The following is an 18621-nucleotide window of genomic DNA, read 5'->3' on the forward strand; positions in this document are numbered from 1 at the left end:
TGCCTGTAGTTAAAAGACCTGGGAAAACATGATATATACAGATATTATTTTTTTTTTCATTCAATCATAGTAATTTACTTCTTTTGATCTCACTGATCAGGAGATGTTTTTCCTTCCCTCCCCCCTTCCCCCAGGAATGATTTAATGACATTCTCCTGTGGAGCCACAGAACTAGTTTTGAACTGAGGAGGAAAAAACCTCTGGGACGGTGGCAGAAAAATGCTCTGCCGGGACAGAGAAAGGAGGAAGTAAATAATGAAAACAGGAGAAATTGGAGAAAGTGAGACAGCAGGCAGGGAGAGGATGAGGGAATCCCTGAGCACGATGCTTTGGGGGCCAGGACTGCCCCTGAGGATGCTTCCCGGAGTTCAGCTGCGTGCCGGGGCGTTATCCCGGCGTCCCGGCCAGCCTATTTTCCAGGCGAGGAAATATTTAACCGCGGCGTCAGCGGGCAGGGCAGGCGGGTGCAGGAATGGAGGGAGGCGGGCAGCACCCGGTCCCTGCTGTCCCCCCGGGCCAGCCCCAGGGTGACCATCTCCAGCTCCTGCTGCGCCGCAGCCGGGAGGCCAAAAACTGCGCCTATTGTCCCTACAGCCACTTCCCGGTGGGAGCCGCGCTGCTCACCGCCGGCGGGGAGATCTTCTCGGGTAAGATGGGGACCTGAGACCACCCTCCCCCCCTTCGGGGATTTTTGGGGAGCCCCCAGCAAGCCTTGGGTCATGTATGAGGGTGTAGCGGGGTCATCCTGGGGTGCTGGTGTTGCGTGTCCTCCCTCCCTGCCTCTTGGCAGCCGCCGTCCCGGACCAAGCCAAAGATCACAGCAGATTGGAGAATAAATAGGGGAAGCGGGGGGAATGGCTTTTCTTTGTAAATTCCTTAAGAAATGAGCTGGTGGGGTTTGGGGTAGCTGATTCCCGGGGTGTCCCTGCAGGGTGCAACGTGGAGAACGCCTGCTACAGCCTGGGGGTGTGTGCCGAGCGCACGGCCATCCAAAAAGCCATTTCCGAGGGGCACACCAGCTTCAAAGCCATGGCCATCGCCAGGTGAGGGTGCTCCGAGAGCCGGAATGGTGAGGGATGGGATGGGGAAGCGGCAGGAGAATCCCTGCTGCTCCTCAGGGACAGCTGCTTTTGCAGCAGCCCCATCTTTTGGGGAGGGGAATAAAATTTTTGCATGGAGGAACTGAGGGGCAAATCTGTTGTGGCTCTGTATTTATCGGGGCATGAAGGTCTTCTGCAGGTGTTCTCCCCTCCTCTGACCTTAGGACTGAGCTCTGTGCCCTTCTCCTTTGGCAGTGACATGGGGGACCAGTTCATCACGCCCTGTGGTGCCTGCAGACAAGTGATGAGAGAGGTGACAGCTCACGTGGGGCTCCATGGTTCATCCCCTGACCCCAGACACCATTCCCTGACCCCAGGCTTCTCCCCCGAAAACACCTGGAGGTACCAAGGAGGATGTAATCTCCCATCCTCAGCCCCAGGGCTGGCTCCAGGCTCCTCAAATTGCATTATCTGCTGGGAAAGGGGTATTCCAACCCTGAGTGGGTGTTCAGTGGGAATCCATCAGCTCACCCTCCCCAGGGGTGTTTATTCCTCCAGGTGAAGGGTTTTGCCTTTGAGTCCTTGCTCTGGCAAACATGAAAATGGGGGTTTTCCTGCAAAAGCTGAGCTTCCCAAACATCCTGTCCAACTCTTGTCTCCCTTCTCCACAGGAATTCCAGCACCCACAGCCCATTTTTGGGTTGTTAATATTTAATGGGCTGTGGGCCTGTGCTCGAGGGTCAAATTCAGCAGGTTCAGAGGTACCGGGGCTCATGCTGGTAGGGTAAAAACACAGGATCTGAGCCAAAAATATCCTCTGGGGGGAGGTAATGCTGATAAGCCAACCCAAAATACATGCAATAGAGGGGGACGCTCCCTGTGAACCTGAAAAAAAAAAAGGGGGTATATGAGTAATTTGAGGAAGAAGTGCAGATTCTTCCCTTCTTCTCCCTCATCAGACTCTTGTTTTATCTCTTCTCCTCCAGTTTGGCACAGACTGGGATGTCTACCTGACCAAAGCAGATGGCACCTACATTGTCAAGAGGCTGGAGGAGCTGTTGCCTCTCTCCTTTGGCCCTGAGGAGCTGAAGAAGGTCTGAGCAGCATGGCCACCACCAGCCTTTGCCCTTAAGTAAAGGGGACAATGGTTTTCCCCAATTTCCCCAGCCTGTAAGCAACTTTTTGGGAACAACACAGGGGGAAATATGTTTATACTGTTAAGTTGCTTGTTCCTCTGGCTCATCTTCTAATTCAGTGTTGATTTGCAGACTCCAGCTCCACCTTGCCCCAAGGAAATGGAAAAATCAAATAATAGAAATTCCCTGTTATTAGTAAAATAAGCATCCAGACATCCCTGTAGGCGAGGGAGGGCATGGGTTTGATGCACAGCTCAAACAGGCTTTGGTACAGAAACTACTCCTGAATAAAGCAAAATCATTGCTTGGGAAAGTGCTGGATCCTTCAGCTCTAAAGAGAATCAAAATCAAGAAGGAAAAGGTTCATCAGCCCCAGAAGTAATTAGTAAACCAATCCAGATTAGGTGGATTGCTGGAACAGGATGTTTATCACACTGAGCGTGTCCTTTGCTCATTTCTCCCCAGCTTGGTTTTTTTTGCTTTTATTCTGTTTGGGGTGAAGAAGCGGACAAGGAGTTTTTGGGGACTTCTGGAGGGTTTTGTGTCTCCAGGGTGATGCCACTTGTTGATCAATTATTATATTGATTTATAATACAATGATAAATGAATTCATTACATTTCCCAACCAGCACTGGGTTGAGCATTTCTGCCATGCCCAAGTGAAATAAAAGCAGTTCTGGTTTATCTCCTGCAGTTGTAGCAAGTGATGAAACACAGGGGCTGGGGTCCTGGGGCTGTCCTGCAGCCCTGGCAGGGCTGGGGAGTGCTGGAAGCATCATGAGGTTCAACAAAGCCAAGTGCAGGGTGCAGCACCTGGGTCAGGGCAATCCCGAACATCCATACTGGCTGGAGGATGGAGAACACTCCTGCTGGGAGGGACTTGGAGATACTGGTGGATGAGAGGATGGATGTAGGGCTGATTCCACAGCATGGGCAGCAGGGGAAGAAGGGATTCTGGCACAGGATGCCCAGAGAAGCTGTGGCTGCCCTATCCCTGGAAGTATCCAAGGCCAGGTTTGGATGATGCTTGGAGCAAGCTGGGATAGTGGAAGGTGTCCCTGCCCATGGCAGGGGTGGAACAGGATGGGCTTTGAGGTCCCCTCCAGCCCAAACCAGTCTGTGATTCTGTGATTTTGATGATTCCACACACTGCGCTGTGCCCTGGCTGTTCCCAGGGCAGTGCCGTGCTCCATGCCAAGGCACTCCTCTCTGTGTCCTCCATGCCCTGCATTGCACAAGGCTTTACCGTGGCTGCACCCTGCTCTGTGCCCTGTTCTGTGTCCTGCTCCATGACCCATTCTGTGCCCTGCTTGATGCCCCACTCTGTGTCCCCTTCCATATCCTGCTTCATGCCTTGCTACATGTGCCATTCCATGCCTCACTCCGTATCCTCTCCCATGCCCTGTTCAGTACCCCACTGCATGCCTGCTCCATGTCTTGCTCTATGCCCCATTCCATGCCCCACTACCATGCCCTGCTCCCTGATGGTCCCCATGCCCATTTCCATGCTTCACTCTTTGTCCCATTCCCTGTTCCACTCCATGTCCCTCCCCATTCCCTTTCCATGCCCATTTCCACACTTCACTCCGTGCCCCATTCCATGCCCCATTCCCTCCCCATTCCCTCTCCCTGCCCCATTCCATGCCCATTTCCACACTTCACTCCCTGCCCCATTCCTTGCCCATTTCCACACTTCACTCCCTGCCCCATTCCTTGCCCATTTCCATACTTCACTCCCTGTCCCATTCCATGCCCATTTCCTCTCCCTGCCCCATTCCATGCCCATTTCCACGTTTCACTCCGTGCCCCATTTCCTCTCCCTGCCCCATTCCATGCCCATTTCCATACTTCACTCCCTGTCCCATTCCATGCCCATTTCCTCTCCCTGCCCCATTCCATGCCCATTTCCACGTTTCACTCCGTGCCCCATTTCCTCTCCCTGCCCCATTCCATGCCCATTTCCATACTTCACTCCCTGTCCCATTCCATGCCCATTTCCACGTTTCACTCCGCGCCCCATTTCCTCTCCCTGCCCCATTCCATGCCCATTTCCATACTTCACTCCCTGTCCCATTCCATGCCCATTTCCTCTCCCTGCCCCATTCCATGCCCATTTCCACGTTTCACTCCGCGCCCCATTCCCTCCCCATTCCCTCTCCCTGCCCGTTCCCGCCCCCGTTCCGTGCAGGGGGCGTGGCCTCCCCTCCCCGCGGGCGTGTTCCTGGGCGGGGCCTTCCCCCCCATTGGCCGGCTCCCGGCCCCGCCCCCGCCCTGACGCAGCGGCCATGGCGGTGCGGCTGCTGCTGGCTCGGGCCCTGCGGCTCCTCCCGCGGTGCCGCCCGCCCTGCGCGCCCCGCGCCCCCCGCCCCGACCCCCGGCCCGGCCCCGCGCCGCCCGCGCCGTGGCGGCCTTGGCTGGCCTGGCTGCCGGCCGCCCGCCGCCTCTTCCTGCGCGGCCCCGCGAGCGGGCTGGCGGCCGTGGCGCGGCGGGGCCGCGGCGGCGTCTGCCTGGCGCTGGCCATGGCGCTGGGCCTGGTGGAGCCGCGCCTGGAGGAGCAGCGCCGGGCTGAGGCGGCGTGTCGCCACATCCAGGTGGGAAGCGGCCCGGGGATCCCGCTGAGCTGCGCCTGGGGCGCCCTCCGTGAGGGGGTGGGGGGGGAATCCTTGATGTGTGGAGCCTCTTGAACCACCCCCATGAGCGTCAGAGAGTGGCAGTGCTGTGGGGAGTCCCTGAGACCCGCCCCCCCATGAAGGGAAGGGAGGTCCTTGCTTTGGGCAGTCCCTCAGACACCCCCCATGAAGGGTAGTGCGGGGGTCGTTGCTCAGGAGAAGCCCCTAGACACCATCTATAAAGGGGAACGGGATTCTTGTGAGGAACCCCTTAGATGCCTCCTCTCAAGGGGTGAGTGGCTTACTGCTGTGGGGAACCCCCCAGACACCCTTGGTGAAGGGCAGGGAAGAGCCTTGTTTTATGGAGCCTCCTCAGACCCCCCTCATGAAGGGAAGGGGGATCACTACTGTGGGAGCCCTCTGACACCTCCCCCTCTCTCCCCAAGGAAAGTGGGGGATGCTGCAATGAGCAGCCCTCAGGCACCTCCCCAAAGGAGGGATGCTGGGAGCAGCCCCACTCTTTCTCCCCAAAAATAGGGTCCTGGGGAAGCCTCTCACTCAGCAGCCCCTCATCACCCTAAAGCACCTATTTTAAAAAGCCGGGGATTCTCACTCCATGTACCCCCACGGAGGGAGTAGTGGTGGGGGTCTCCTGTTCCAGGACATGAATGCCCAGGTCTGTCCCCTCTGCCTGAGACACAGAGGGACCCTGTGGTGCTGGGCCAGGCTGTGCTGGCAGGGCACAGAGGATGGATGGTGTTGAACATATTTCCTGGGTAAAAATAGACTGCTGGTACTCAGAGCCAGCTGTCACCTGCTCCACCGACCAGCAGACAGATTCCATGAAGTTTGGATGCTTTCTCTGCTCTGTCCTCATGGGTTGTCCCACTTGCTGTCCCTGGGTCTGTGTCCAATGACGCATCCCTAGGGTGTCACCAGTGCTTTGGGTCTGCAGCTCACAGGGAAAGCCACTCATTTTTATGGTCCAGGTGACAGCTGGGGCACCACCAGACCTGTAGGATCATGAACTGTGAGGAAACTCCTGAACAGTCTCCTGTGTGTTGTTTTCCCACATCTCTTGATTTCCTCCCCCAGCTCCCTCCCATTATGGGTTTACTCTTCCTCAAACTAACCAGCCCTCACAGTTGACTGCCACAAAAAGGCCATTGTTTTTCCTGTTGCTATTTTTAATTGGATTTTCTTTTAAATGCTGTTTGCCTGATTTTTTATGGAGAGGGAGAAAAGTGAAATAATACATCTGTTTTCAGAAGTGTTGAGTTAAACTTTTCTTTACATGACCACAGAATCATGGAATGGTTTGGTCTGGAAGGGACTTTAAGGTTCATCTCTTTCCATCTGTGCCATGTACAGGAACACCTTCCATTATCCCAGGTTGCTCCAAGTCCTGTCCAACCTGGCCTTGGACACTTCCAGGGATGGGGCAGCCACAGCTGCTCTGGGCAAAATATGTTTGTGTTTTAGATTGGCAAATGACTCCCCCTCCTGGTTCTTCTTCCCTTTAAAAGGGCACCTTTAGAAAATACTAGCTTAGGGGTGGATTGTATCAGACAAAAATATATGGCCTGCAGATGATCTTTTATGTGGTTACAGTGATTTGAGCCCAATGGTAGAGTCTGATTGAGACTTTCAGGTTGGACCAGCCCACCGGGACATGTAGTACCAATGAAACACCAAGTTCTCCTTCGCTGGGAAGTCTGGGATAACCGAGGGGATTTTTGTGTTCATGTTCCTTTTAGACCGTGTTTGTTGGGAAGAACAAGCCGCAGAAAGATCCCCTGAGCTCCTTCCGCTGGCAGGGCTTCAAGCTGGAGGAATATCTCATTGGCCAAGCCATCGGGAAGGGCTGCAGTGCTGCTGTGTATGAAGCAGCTATTCCCTTCTGTCCCAGTCCTCAGGATCATGCAGAGAGCAGTCATCTCCCAGCCGTGCAGCAGGACCATGGCTCAGCTTCCCAGGGGGCTGAAGAGGAGCCTGTAGTGAAGGAGCAACCAAAAGGGGCTTTTCCCTTAGCTATCAAAATGATGTGGAACATTTCGGTAAGGAATCAGCACTGAATCCCCCGTGTCTGTTGGTGGGAATTCTGGCTGGAATGTTTAATACTGAAGTGTTGAAAGCGCTAATTATGGAGTGCAGGATGAGTGTGTCACAACAAAGCTGTTGGTAGGTGACACTGGAGATGTTGAGTGTTAGTGAAGAGTCCCAGAGAGAGGTAATTAGCATTCATCCTCTGGAATCGGCACTGAGAGCTGCTGGATATGATGTTTTGGGAAGAAAAGGTTTTCTGAGGCTGATTCTGTTGAAAAGGTCTAAGAAGGGCAAAGCCACTGCTGCCAGTGATTTAGGAATTGGTGTCCTGTCTGTCAGGACAGAAGTGGGTTTTTTTCCTGAAGAGTCAGTGGTCTCAGGGTGCACTGTAACCTGCCTGCTGTGTCCCTTTGCTGTGAGGGTACTATCCAAGATCTGCTCCAGTGTTTCCCAGCCTGGGTGACTGGTGATCCAGTTCCTTAATGTGGCTCTTCCATGTTTAAAAAAATTCCATGTAGTGTGACAATTCCCCATTGATGTGACAAGTGACTGTTTCAAGAGAATCTTCCAAAATGACAACATCTGGAATCCCTTGGATTCTGGAAGTACCCTGGCATTTAGCTGTGGGCTCTTCCACTTGGGTTTGGAAGTTGAAAGTTAGTGCTAAGGTGTAGTTTGGATTGCTGACAGTCAAGGATGCATTTGAAGAGACAAATAGATTTCTTTTTGCAAATAAAGGCCTCGCAGCCTCCCTTGGTGAACTCTTTAAGTAGTTAATTGCCTTCCTTGATTTTCAAGGGAGGGAAGTCCTGGAATCTCGTCTCAGTTGATCCAGCTCCAGATGCAGTGCCAGCATCAGGATTATCTGCTTTCAGCTTGCATTGGGGCTGGATGATTTTGGAGTTGAAACGAACATGGGGTGTGATTGCTGTTGCAGGCTGGTTCCTCCAGTGAAGCCATCCTGGATGCCATGGGCCGAGAGCTCGTCCCAGCCACAGGCGTTGCCTTGTCCGGGGAATACGGTGCTGCCTCTGGCCGCAGGTATGCAGGTGGCAAGGTGTAATTTTATCCCTTGATTAATTTTGCAGCAATTTGAACTATTAAAAGGTGAACAGGGCTTTCTAGAAGAACTGCTGAAAGCAGGTAAACCTGGGGATTGTTGAGTTTGTTGGCATGTTGGGAATTGCATTGCTAAACTGTGTGGCTGGGAGGGGGTTGGAAGGGTGCATCAATAATTTGGGAGTGTTTGGGGTCCCACCAGGGTCTGGTGGGTAGCTGTGGCTGTGTCTTTAGTTTTCCTGTGTTGAAATGCGTTGGCATTTGCTGAGGTAAAGGCCAGTGGTTAAACACCATTTAAATTTGTATTGTGATGCTTTTTAATTGCAGTGCTGCAATCAGTAACAGTTTGAGTGTATTAAACATCAAATGATTTCACTGTAATACACTTTGATTGTGAGGTCTGAGAACTGTTTGGTTTAAAATGGGTGCTGCACAGGGAGGTTGAAACTGTTTCAGTGCAGCAAAACTGATGAGAAGGAAAATGGAAATGACTCAGTTCCTACTCATTTACCTGAGTGGGAAGTGAGCAAACAGCATGAAGGTGGAAGATCTCATGGAAACTTCTACATTACCTCAAGTTAGCTGGTTTTTGTTCAGAAATGCATCTTTTTGTTCAATTTGATTAACAATGGAATCCACAGCCCAGATTGTCTGATTTAAATTTCAAATCCATCCCAGCTGCCTATACATATGAATAATGAATGCTGTGCCTGTGGCTGGCTGGGAATGCAGTAGAGCAGCCAAAGGGATATTTGACATTCAGGGGATGAGAGATCTGTGTTGCAGACAAATAGGTAACCTGCTTTTCAGTGCAGGGAGAGCTTCCTGCCTGTGCCATAAAGTAGAGGGTGTAAACTGATACTCCCAGTGTGAAGTTGACCTTTATTATATCTAACAAAGTAATTGCATTTGGATGTTATTCTCTAGAGCTGCTGTTGCTCTTTTTGAATAGAGAAGCAGCCTGTGCCTGGTTCTGCCTTTGTTAGCAGCATGGAATGGTTAGTGGGGCTTGAGTAAAATGAAAGCTGCATGTTATGTATGAGGGTTTTTATCAAAGTTTTGTTTGTAGTGCAGGTAAAGCACCTTATTTCCTATTTGGCCATTGTGAATAGGGAAATCCAGTTACAGCAGAGCCCCTGTGAGTCCTTGATTGGCTCAGTTTGCTCTGGGAGACACCAGGGTGGATCTGAGCTCTGGAGAATGCACTGGGAGATGCCCATTGCTGCAGTGGGTCCGTAGGGCTGTGGGTGCTCTGCATCCATCTGGGAAATGTTGGGCTGGGGTGCTCATTGGGAAATGGGCCATGGAACTGCTGCCCACGTTCTTGCTCAGTGAATGGATTCCAGGATGGAATGTTTGCTTAACGTGCAATCCTGTAATCCACCCTGTGCAGCTTTAATCTCTCTCTGATGAGGGTTCCAGTGCAGAACAAATGTGTTTGCTCACTGCTGGGGAATCCTTTGGTGTGGAGAACAGGCCATAATAATGAAAAATAATTGCAACAATAACAGCATTATGACTGTGATCCATCAGAACCAACTGAGGGGTGGGTGCAATCTGTGGTGTCTTTCCTCTGCACAGAAAACCTGTTCTTGGGAGGAAGAAGCTGCAACCTCATCCGAATATAATCCAGGTGATCCGAGCCTTCACGTCCTCTGTCCCTTTGCTGCCTGGAGCCTTTGCTGACTATCCTGATGTCCTTCCACTGAGCCTGAACCCCAGAGGGATCGGTCACAGCCGCACGCTCTTCTTGGTGATGAAGAAGTAGGTGGAGAGAAGCTGGTTAACGTGACTTGGGTACTCTGTCCCTGCAAAGCTTGGGTCTGGGCTGCTGCCAAAGAGCAGAGTATGCTCTTGGAAACGCCTCCCAGGACCTGTTCCAAGTCCTTGAGGTTCTGTCTGTGCTTCCACAATGAAGACAAACCGTTCTTTTTAATAATTACCCCAAATTGAAGTGGAAATGTGGAGTTTGTCCCCATTTGTCTGCCCTTCTAAGCCTGAACTTCACCACTAGTCTGAGCACACTGCTAGAGATGGAGTAGAATCAGTAATGAGAGGAGCCAACACTGAGGTTGAACTGCCAGTGATAAGCCTCCAGGTTGCTAATTCCCTTTTTTTCCCCTTGTTCTGCCTAGTTACCCCTGCACGCTGCGCCAGTATCTGCAGGAGAACACTCCGGATGTTCACCTCTCCACAGTGATGATTCTACAGCTCTTGGAAGGTGTGGACCACCTTGTTCGACATGGAATAGCACACAGAGACCTCAAGTCTGACAACATTCTGGTTGAATTTGATTCTGGTATGTAGATCCCTGAGGATAAATGGCAGTTAATTCACAGAAGTGATTTGGTCACACTGGTATTCAAGGAAGTCCCACCCAGCTGTGTGTTTGGGGAAAGAAGCATCAAACCTTTTCTATAATCTCAGGTTTACTTTTTATCTTAGTGTTTGCTGTCACTGCAGGAAGTCATTGATCTGAGTGTGCCTGAGGTTTTGGGTCATTACCATGGACATAGTGTATTGCTGAGGTGATGGATTGCATGAGCACAGCAGGCATTGACTGGATCATCTGGGAACATCACATTTGGGATGCTGCAGGAGCCTTTGCTTCAGGCTCTTGGCTTTGCCATCTTCCCAAGCCAAAGAGTACAGGGAGCCTGTTAAAATCCCACTGCATGGCCAGATTAATAGTGCTGGCATGATGAAACATGGCTTGGGAGGGAAGGGATGCAGCATTTTCATTGGCGTGTTCTCCTGTCAGCCTCTGACAGCAGTTTCAACTACCTGAGCTCTTTTTTTCTACCTGAGCTCTTGAGGTTCAAATTGGCAGGAAGCAATCGGAGGCAGGCAGGTCTGTGTAACTAGGAGTGGAAGAATTTGGTTGAAGAGTATGAGGGAGAGAGACAGAGACAACTGGAATCCACCCTGCCTTCCTGGAGACTGGCCCAAGAGGCAGGCAACACAGAGGATTATCTGTTCCCCAGGGCTCAGGATTTAGAATCATAAAATCATGGAATGGCCTGGGTTGGAAGGGACCTTAAAGCTCTTCTCATTCCAACCCCTGCCATGGACAAGGATACCTGCCACTAGACCAGGTTACTCTACTGAATACCTTTACCTGCAGTCTTGATGAGGGGATCGAATGCCCCCTCAGTCAGTTTGCAGAGGACACCAAGCTGGGTGTTGATGTGATGTGGTGTTTGGTGCTGCCAGGTCCTCCCAAACTGAACCCTAACTCTGGCAGCCCTGTGTTGTTCACAGCTGGCTGTCCCTGGCTGGTCATCACTGACTTCGGCTGCTGTTTGGCAGATGAAGACATTGGCCTGAGGCTGCCCTTCACCAGCTCCTATGTGGACCGGGGTGGCAACGGCTGCCTTATGGCACCTGAGGTAAACCCCTGTGTAGCAGTGCTCTGTGGTGCTGGTTTTCTGCTTGTCCTCTTGTCAGGACTAAAAGTTTTGGTGGCATAGAAGGTTTGTGTCCTGCCTTGAGTTAGGCTTGTTGAACATCTGTGCTGAACTATGTCAAATAGACATCTCAGGCTCTAGTAGGTGAAACATAATTAGGAGGTGTTAAAAAGGCAGAATCAACCTTCCCCCCCCCTCCCAAATTTATTCTTTAGTCTTTATTCAGGTCCCTTTCCATGTAACTATTTAGAATTTTATGCAACAGTCCTTGTGTTGCAACTAGCTTTTGGCTGAAGTTCAAGGCAGTTGTGAAATTATTTACAGTTCCTTTTTATTTCTCTGATGATAAGCCTAATAAAAGCCAATGCACCCTTAACTGTCTGCTGGACCTGGAGCACCTTGCCATGGTGTTGGTTGTTCATCTGCAGGTCTCCTGTTTCCATAATTCCAGCAGGTGATAGCCCTTAGGACTCTGGGAACGCTGGTCAGGGACAATGGCTAAAACCTCAATGCAGTATTCAGACTCCTCCCAGCACCTCTGCTGAGCAGGGGCTTAGAGCATGCCAGCAGGGAATATTTACAGCACAGATTCAGATGCAACCCACCTTTGGGTCCAGTGTCTAATTTATTACAGATAAAATGCTGGTTTGAGCATTAAAAATCGAATTTCAGCACAGAGGCTGCACTCGAGCTGTTTATTTGAGTAGCCCCCTCTCTGTGGCAGGTAATTACAGCGTCACCTGGTCCAGGCACGGTGATCAACTACAGTAAAGCTGATGCTTGGGCTGTTGGAGCAATTGCCTATGAAATCCTGGGCCTGGCTAATCCTTTCTATGGCCATGGGGACTTGGCTCTGGAAAGCAGAAGTTATCAGGAGGACCAGCTGCCAAGCCTGCCCAGCCACATACCCCTCGAAGTGAAGCAGGTCATAAAGATGCTGCTTCAGAGAGATCCCAACAAGGTAGGAAGCTGTTGTCTTCGAGATATCCTCTTTGGAAGTATCCCTGGTGGATTGTTTTGTCTTGGAGGGCTGCGGGTGCAGGGATTAATCCAGATCTCACTGCAGGATCAAAGGACAACATAAGGATCAAAGCAAAAAAAGTCTTTGCTGAGTGGTGCTGAATCATTTCAGGGATTTCAGGAGACGTTTGTGTTGGGACCAGACCTCACACTGGAGGGTTACACACAACATTATATATATACAGTAATAGTCAAAAAAAGAGCTTTCTAATTCACAGGGTGGTGCCTTAGGGGGGACCCTGGGGAGTTTTGGAGGTGCCAGTGCTCCATGCTGATGATGTGGCCAAGTGCAGCAGGATTAGCTAATCTCTCCTTCCTCTTGCAGAGGTTGTCTGCGAGAGTGGCTGCGAACGTGCTGCACTTGAGCCTCTGGGGTGACAGTTTTGTAGCATCCAGGACCCTGAAACCTGACCAGATGATCACCTGGCTGCTCTGCCAGTCTGCAGCCACCCTGCTCACCAACAGGCTGGCAGAGAAGAGCCAGGTAGAAACCAAAATGAAGATGTGCTTCTTGGCAAACCTCGAGTTTGAAGACCTCTGGGCAGCAATATTCCTGTTGCTGGCCTGGAGAAGCCACTCTGGGTGAAGGAACTACCTGGGACACGAGCATCCTACATAAATGGCACTTTTTAAAGGCACATAGGAACCTGTCCTTTCTGTCTGTCTGGAGTCCTGTAGTGCTATAGGGAACAAGCTGCAGGCCTGTGCTTAGGAGCTTGAGTTCCTCTCTAGCAAGTGTTAACCATGCTGCTTTTCTGTCCCTGCTAGAGGAGATGCCCTTGCTTCCTTACCCTCTGGGGGGAGGGTGTGTGGACCTTGCAGGTGTCCAGAGGTATGTGGTTGGTTTTGCTCCCACTTGGGAATTAATTGACTTGTAAGTTGTGTGCTGAGTGAAGCAGATTCCTTTCAGAGGGGTGGCTGGGAGGAGGCACTGTCTGGCTACATCACAATTTAAACAACACACAGAAATCGAAGCTGACAGAGGGACCTGCAGTCTCTGTTTTTGGGCAACCAGGGTGATTTGAAACTCATTTTCTTCTGAGCTGTGAAATGACAGCCTGAAAACTTCCTGATGCTGATGAGATGCTGCTTGGTAACGTGAGCGTCAGCAGCACTAAAGACCTCAGTTGTACTCAGGATAGTGGAAGCACATCATCCTCAAATCCTGCTTCTCATTGTTCCTAACTGTTGTAGCACTGTGGTGACAGCTGCCCCAGGGTCCAAGGCTGAGTCAGACTCTCCATTTAAGGATAATGCTCAAAACAAACGGAGGTTGGGCAGCAGCCCCTGCTTAAAGAGCTTAGTGTGATGCTCTGCTCTTTTACCTGCCTGTGTTTCCTTCAATGAATTAATGTCCTTTGGTGGGGAGGACTGGAGACATCAATCTTTAAATAACAACAGTTGTGTTTATGAAACAGCATTCAATTTCATGGCTATAATTGTGTTTAGAGGAACTTGGGGAGAAAGTTATTTATGCTTGTTGCACAATAAATTAAGGATTAAGCTCTGTGGCTGTGTGGGTTCTCTCAATCCAATTTGCACTGTGGATCATTGGTTCCGGTGTGTCTTAAATGTGAATTCAGCTCTTTCCAGTGCTAAATTGTTAAACATGGTGTTTTACTCCAAGTGGAATTTCCCAGAGGAACAGACCTTCCCTTGAGGATGTATTTTGTACTCTCCTGCATGGTAAATCACTGGCTCCTCCTGCAGTTTCCAGGTGGATGACAATGGGTGATACTCCTAATCATCACAGGGTAACCTGTGCTCGGGGTTCTGCACATTGTTCTGGTGCAGCAAAGAGCACAGAGCCTGGGGAAACGGGAAAAGCTGCAAAAAAAAGACCTTTGTAACATTGATCTGACCCAACTAAAGTGTGTGCTTCTGTTTCTTACATTAATGAGCTCTTGCAGTGTGTTTCTGCTGCCTTTGCTTTGTTAGTGCCTGGGTCTGGTAGTGAGTCCCATGCCTGGATGCTCTATGGAGCCTTTTGAGGAGTAAGTGCTGTTGCTGTGTGGTGGATCTCTACTCTGAGTCCTTTCTCTGCCGTGAACATCATTCCTGTGCCTTTCCTTTTCTCTCCCAGGTCCAGTCTCTATACAAGTAGGGAACAGAATTAGGGGCTGGAGCCATCCAGTATTGAGTGTGTTTGTATTTGCTCAACCAGGCTTTTATCAGCACTGATGAATTCCACTCGTTGGAAACTTGTTTCCCCTGGAAACTTGAAATTCTCTCCTCAAAAATGGCCTAAAATGCTTGTCCTGCAGCTTGTCCCTCTGGTCCTTAAATCCCTGTTAATGCTTCCCCTGTGCTTGCATTTTGTCCCCCGTGGTTCTGCTGAGGTCAGACTTCCCTTTTGTTTTCTTTCCCTTCTGCCTTCTGCTAATGAGATGTTTTTATGATTCTTCAGCATTCTGTGTGCTTTTGTGGGGTACAGGTTAAAAGTACAGGCTGTTAATGCAACAAATGCTGCCATGCTGTCTGCAAGTGCCCTAGGGGACCAAACTGGGGCATCTCCCAGCATGTCCCTCCTGCCCTGTCCAGCTAATCTCTGCGCAGGCTCTTGCCCCTCAGTGCTGTATCTGTTTCCAGTGTTTGTCAGGACTATGCCATTGGGAAAGGGGGTGGCTGAAAGGGTGAATGTGGAGGCTGGGCTGGATTTCTGCCCTTCCCTGGGCAGTGGAGTGTCTGGTGCACTTTGATCCCTGGAGGGAGGCTTGGCAGAGGCAGCTGGTGCTCTGCCCAAGCTGGGAACGGGCTCCACAGCACCCCTTGTTGTCTTCCCCGTGATAGAGAGTGGGAGCGTGTGGGTCAGGATGAGGCCTCTGCTCTGGGCTGCCTGCAGCCAGCTGCTGCCTCGGGGAGCTGGGCTCTGTGCTCTCAAGCGGGCTGTGACCACTATGGTGACCACCTCACACCAAAGCCTGCAGCCCCCGACCCTCCTGGCCACCTCCAGCTCCCCAGCCAGTGCATCTGCAGGGTTCCTCCAGCCCCTGGTCCCAGGGAGCAGAGCCCCCAGCTGCTGGAGCTCGCGGTTCAATGTGCCCCCCAGTGCTCTGCTGGTGGCCCGGCCTGTGGGGGTCTGCTCCATGATGAAGCTTCCCATGCAGGCGTCAGCAGAGGGACTGGACGTGGCATTTGTCGGTGTTCCACTGGACACAGGCACATCCAACCGGCCAGGAGCCAGGTAAGGGCCAGCCAGGGAAGCCGCTGCTTCCTTCTGGCCATCGAGTACGGTTCTCCTGTGGTGAGACGAGTGCTGGGAACAATGCCTGGTGGTGTTCCCCAGCCGTGCCATCACCCAGGTTCGGCCCGCGTCAGATCCGTGCCGAGTCCGCGATGCTGAGGAGGTACAACAGCAGCACTGGGGCGGCACCGTTCGACTCCCTGCGGGTGGCTGACATCGGGGACGTGAACGTGAACCTCTACAACCTACCTGACAGCTGCCGCCTCATCCGGGAGTCCTACCAGGACATCGTGGCCTCTGGCTGTGTGCCCCTCACCTTGGGTAAGGAGCCCGCGTCTCCCTGTCCTGCCACTGCGTCCTGGCTCCGTCAAACTCCCTCTACTCCTCCTCCAGACTTGGGAGAAGGCAAGCGATGAATCTGTCCCCTGCCTGGGCTGTTGTGCTCTATCACTAAATTCACAGGCTCTCTGCTGAACAGAATGTTCTGTGATGCCTCTTCCTTTGGGTCAAAAATGAGGAGGATGGGTCAGTCTGTAAATACAACCAGTGACGTGTTTTTTGTGTCCTGTTGAGCAAGAGCAGGTTTTGTCCCTTGTGTCCCTCCAGCTGAGCGAGCACCAGGCTTTGCTCAAGGCCTGATTTGGGTGTCTGATTTGACTGCAGTGTCTGATTTGAGTGCACGTTCAAGTTTGCGGCTGTTACTGCTTGGCATCGCTGAAGGCAGTGAGTGTGTGGAGTAAGGAGGGGCAAGTCACCAGTTACAGCGTCCTCAGAAGCTGATCAAATGTCTATTTATATGCCCAGTCAAGGGTCCCGCTCCACAGGCTGTCCCTGCTGGTAGTCCTGCATATCTGGGCCTTCCGAGAAGGAAGACCAGAAGAAAGGACCCAGGACAGGCAGCAACCTGCACCTGGAAGTGTTAGTTTTCCTTTGGCAATGAAGCCCTGCATAAATAAGTGCGGGGAAAAATGCAAAGAGGGGAAAAAATGACTTGTGAACAAAAGTAATGAGCACTGAGCAACTCCTGTAGTGTATCCCCCTCTTCCCTGTGTCCTCTTGCAGGTGGAGATCACACCATAACATACCCAATCCTGCAGGCTCTGGCGGCAAAGTAAGTTCCTAATCTGGAAATTGAGAGAAAGGACCCGGGAAAGAGCCTCAGGAAGCCTCCTGGCTTGCTGTCCTTGCTGTTGGCAGCGTCACCATGCACGGGACAGGGCTGACGTGGCCACCCTGTCTGGACCAGGCACGGTCCCGTGGGTCTGGTGCACGTGGATGCTCACACCGACACCGGGGACGGGGCTCTGGGGGAGAAGATCTACCACGGGAGCACGTTCCGGCGCTGTGTGGAGCGAGGGCTGCTGGACTGTGGCCGCGTGGTGCAGATCGGCATCCGAGGCTCCTCCTACGACCCCGATCCCCACAAGTACTGCCGGGAGCAGGTAAAGGCTACAACGATTCGCAGCCTGTGAGCGCTGTGCGCTCTCACTGCCATAAATACCATGTCAGGAGTATTTACTTGGCTTCAGCAGAGAAATAAATGCATTTTTTGCCTCTTGTTCCATGCCAGCGCTTGTCTGTAGGACAAGGACTCCCGGCTCACTGAGTGTCAGCTGAGTGGAGAGTTAGAAAGTGTGGGTGGGGAGTGGAAGTTTTCAGGTGCACTTTGCAGCTTCCCCCTGGAAAGAAGATTGTTCCCGGTAGATAATCCCCAGCAGGGCAGGGGATGCTCCTTGTTATAAATACATATTATACTGTTGCAAATATTGAGTGCTGTATGTATAATATTGGAAAACTTTGCTGCATGAATAGAGTTTCTTTTAGTTCTGCTATTAACAAAACTTAGAAATAGTTGTGTGAGAAATATATATTTTTCTTGGACTATAACATGGTGATGTAAAAAGCTTTTGTTCATGTAACTAACTCAGAGAATGGTAAAAAAAGATAATCAGGAAATTCTTCACATTCTTGGATTATGGGTGACGGACACCAGAACCCCAGGGAAGGAATTTATTGATCTTCCATTATCAGGGACTACTGACAGGATGGAGCCACAAGGAGAAATAAAAAAAATGGTGATTTACAGGTTGGGGGAAAATGATTTTGAATAATGCATGAAGATCTATGAATATGCAATGTTGATGCATTTAAAGAAGTGTTTTCTGAGTTAGTGTGCACTCTTGGCTGAAGGCCAAGCACCTGGCCATACAACCTTTTGCTTTATTGTCCATCTCTTATTATCTTTTATTAAACCTTTTAAAATTTACTGGGAAAGCGAACCTCGTTTTTCGCACTCCTCATCTTCCCCCTTTCCCTAAGCAGGTGCCTGTGTGCGTGTGTTCCCGCAGGGTTTCCGGGTGGTCCCAGCTGAGGAGTGCTGGATGAAGTCCCTGGAGCCGCTGATGAGGGAGGTGAGGGCACAGCTGGGGGACAGACCAACGTACATCAGCTTTGACATCGATGGGCTGGACCCCGCGTACGCCCCGGGCACCGGCACCCCGGAGATAGCTGGGCTCACACCTGCACAGGTGAGGGGGACACCGCTGCCCTTCCCAGTTCTCCCTGTTTTTCTCCCTTTAAAGGAGGTCGTTTCACCAGCACAGCCAAGTGGAAGTTTAAGGAAGCCAGCAAATGTTTCCTCATGGTGATGAGGAAGGGAAATGTGGAACTGATACGATTTGGTCTGTAGAGGTTGGGTTTCCTTACTGCAATATGGGAAAAGCAGAGTCCAGACCACTCTGCTTGGTCAGATGTGTTTCTTGATCCCAAATCCATTTCCCCTAGGCTTTGGAGATTATTCGTGGCTGCAAAGGCCTGAACATAGTGGGGTGTGACCTTGTGGAAGTTGCACCTATGTATGATGCCTCTGGTGAGTCTGAAGATGCCTCAGGGCAAGCAAGACAAGCACTGGGCACAGATGGCTGTGGGTGAAAGCTGTTGGATGTACACAGATTTCTTCCTTTTTTTGTCGTTTTTTTTTAGGCAATACAGCCCTTCTGGGGGCAAACCTACTGTTTGAGATGCTGTGTGTCCTTCCAGGAGTGAAGACACTGTGAGGGCAGTTCCCACTTGCCCTGGGGCAACGCTACTTTGTGTCCTCAGCCAGGCTTTCCATGTCCC

General features: G+C 51.3%; 3 protein-coding genes across 3 annotated transcripts; all 3 read left to right on the top strand.

Moving 5' to 3' along the window:
• Positions 1-354: 354 nt before the first annotated feature.
• CDA (cytidine deaminase) lies at positions 355-2140 on the top strand. The gene is given in 6 exon segments (XM_062507789.1): positions 355-397; positions 400-462; positions 465-647; positions 932-1043; positions 1296-1353; positions 2027-2140. Coding segments are annotated over 6 exon segments (573 nt in total).
• A 2321-nt stretch (positions 2141-4461) lies between these two features.
• PINK1 (PTEN induced kinase 1) lies at positions 4462-13826 on the top strand. The gene is made up of 8 exons (XM_062507542.1): positions 4462-4767; positions 6543-6842; positions 7769-7872; positions 9472-9654; positions 10026-10189; positions 11152-11279; positions 12022-12258; positions 12643-13826. Exons 1-8 carry the CDS (start codon positions 4462-4464, stop codon positions 12901-12903), a joined length of 1683 nt encoding a protein of 560 aa, XP_062363526.1. The 3' UTR covers positions 12904-13826.
• A 945-nt stretch (positions 13827-14771) lies between these two features.
• Positions 14772-18557, top strand: AGMAT (agmatinase). The gene is given in 8 exon segments (XM_062507753.1): positions 14772-15098; positions 15101-15501; positions 15620-15822; positions 16564-16612; positions 16748-16943; positions 17850-18029; positions 18286-18370; positions 18484-18557. Coding segments are annotated over 8 exon segments (1515 nt in total).
• Positions 18558-18621: the final 64 nt, after the last annotated feature.

The sequence above is a fragment of the Cinclus cinclus genome, chromosome 23 (assembly GCF_963662255.1).
Source record: "Cinclus cinclus chromosome 23, bCinCin1.1, whole genome shotgun sequence".
In the NCBI taxonomy this organism is placed as follows: Eukaryota; Metazoa; Chordata; class Aves; order Passeriformes; family Cinclidae; genus Cinclus; species Cinclus cinclus.

Excerpts from the sequence above, each read along its gene's own strand:
- PINK1 (XM_062507542.1), top strand. The coding sequence starts at position 4,462 with ATGGCGGTGCGGCTGCTGCTGGCTCGGGCCCTGCGGCTCCTCCCGCGG. Across the intron at positions 7,873-9,471 it reads GGTGCTGCCTCTGGCCGCAG|AAAACCTGTTCTTGGGAGGA; the intron begins GTATGCAGGTGG and ends TCCTCTGCACAG. Across the intron at positions 11,280-12,021 it reads GCTGCCTTATGGCACCTGAG|GTAATTACAGCGTCACCTGG; the intron begins GTAAACCCCTGT and ends TCTCTGTGGCAG.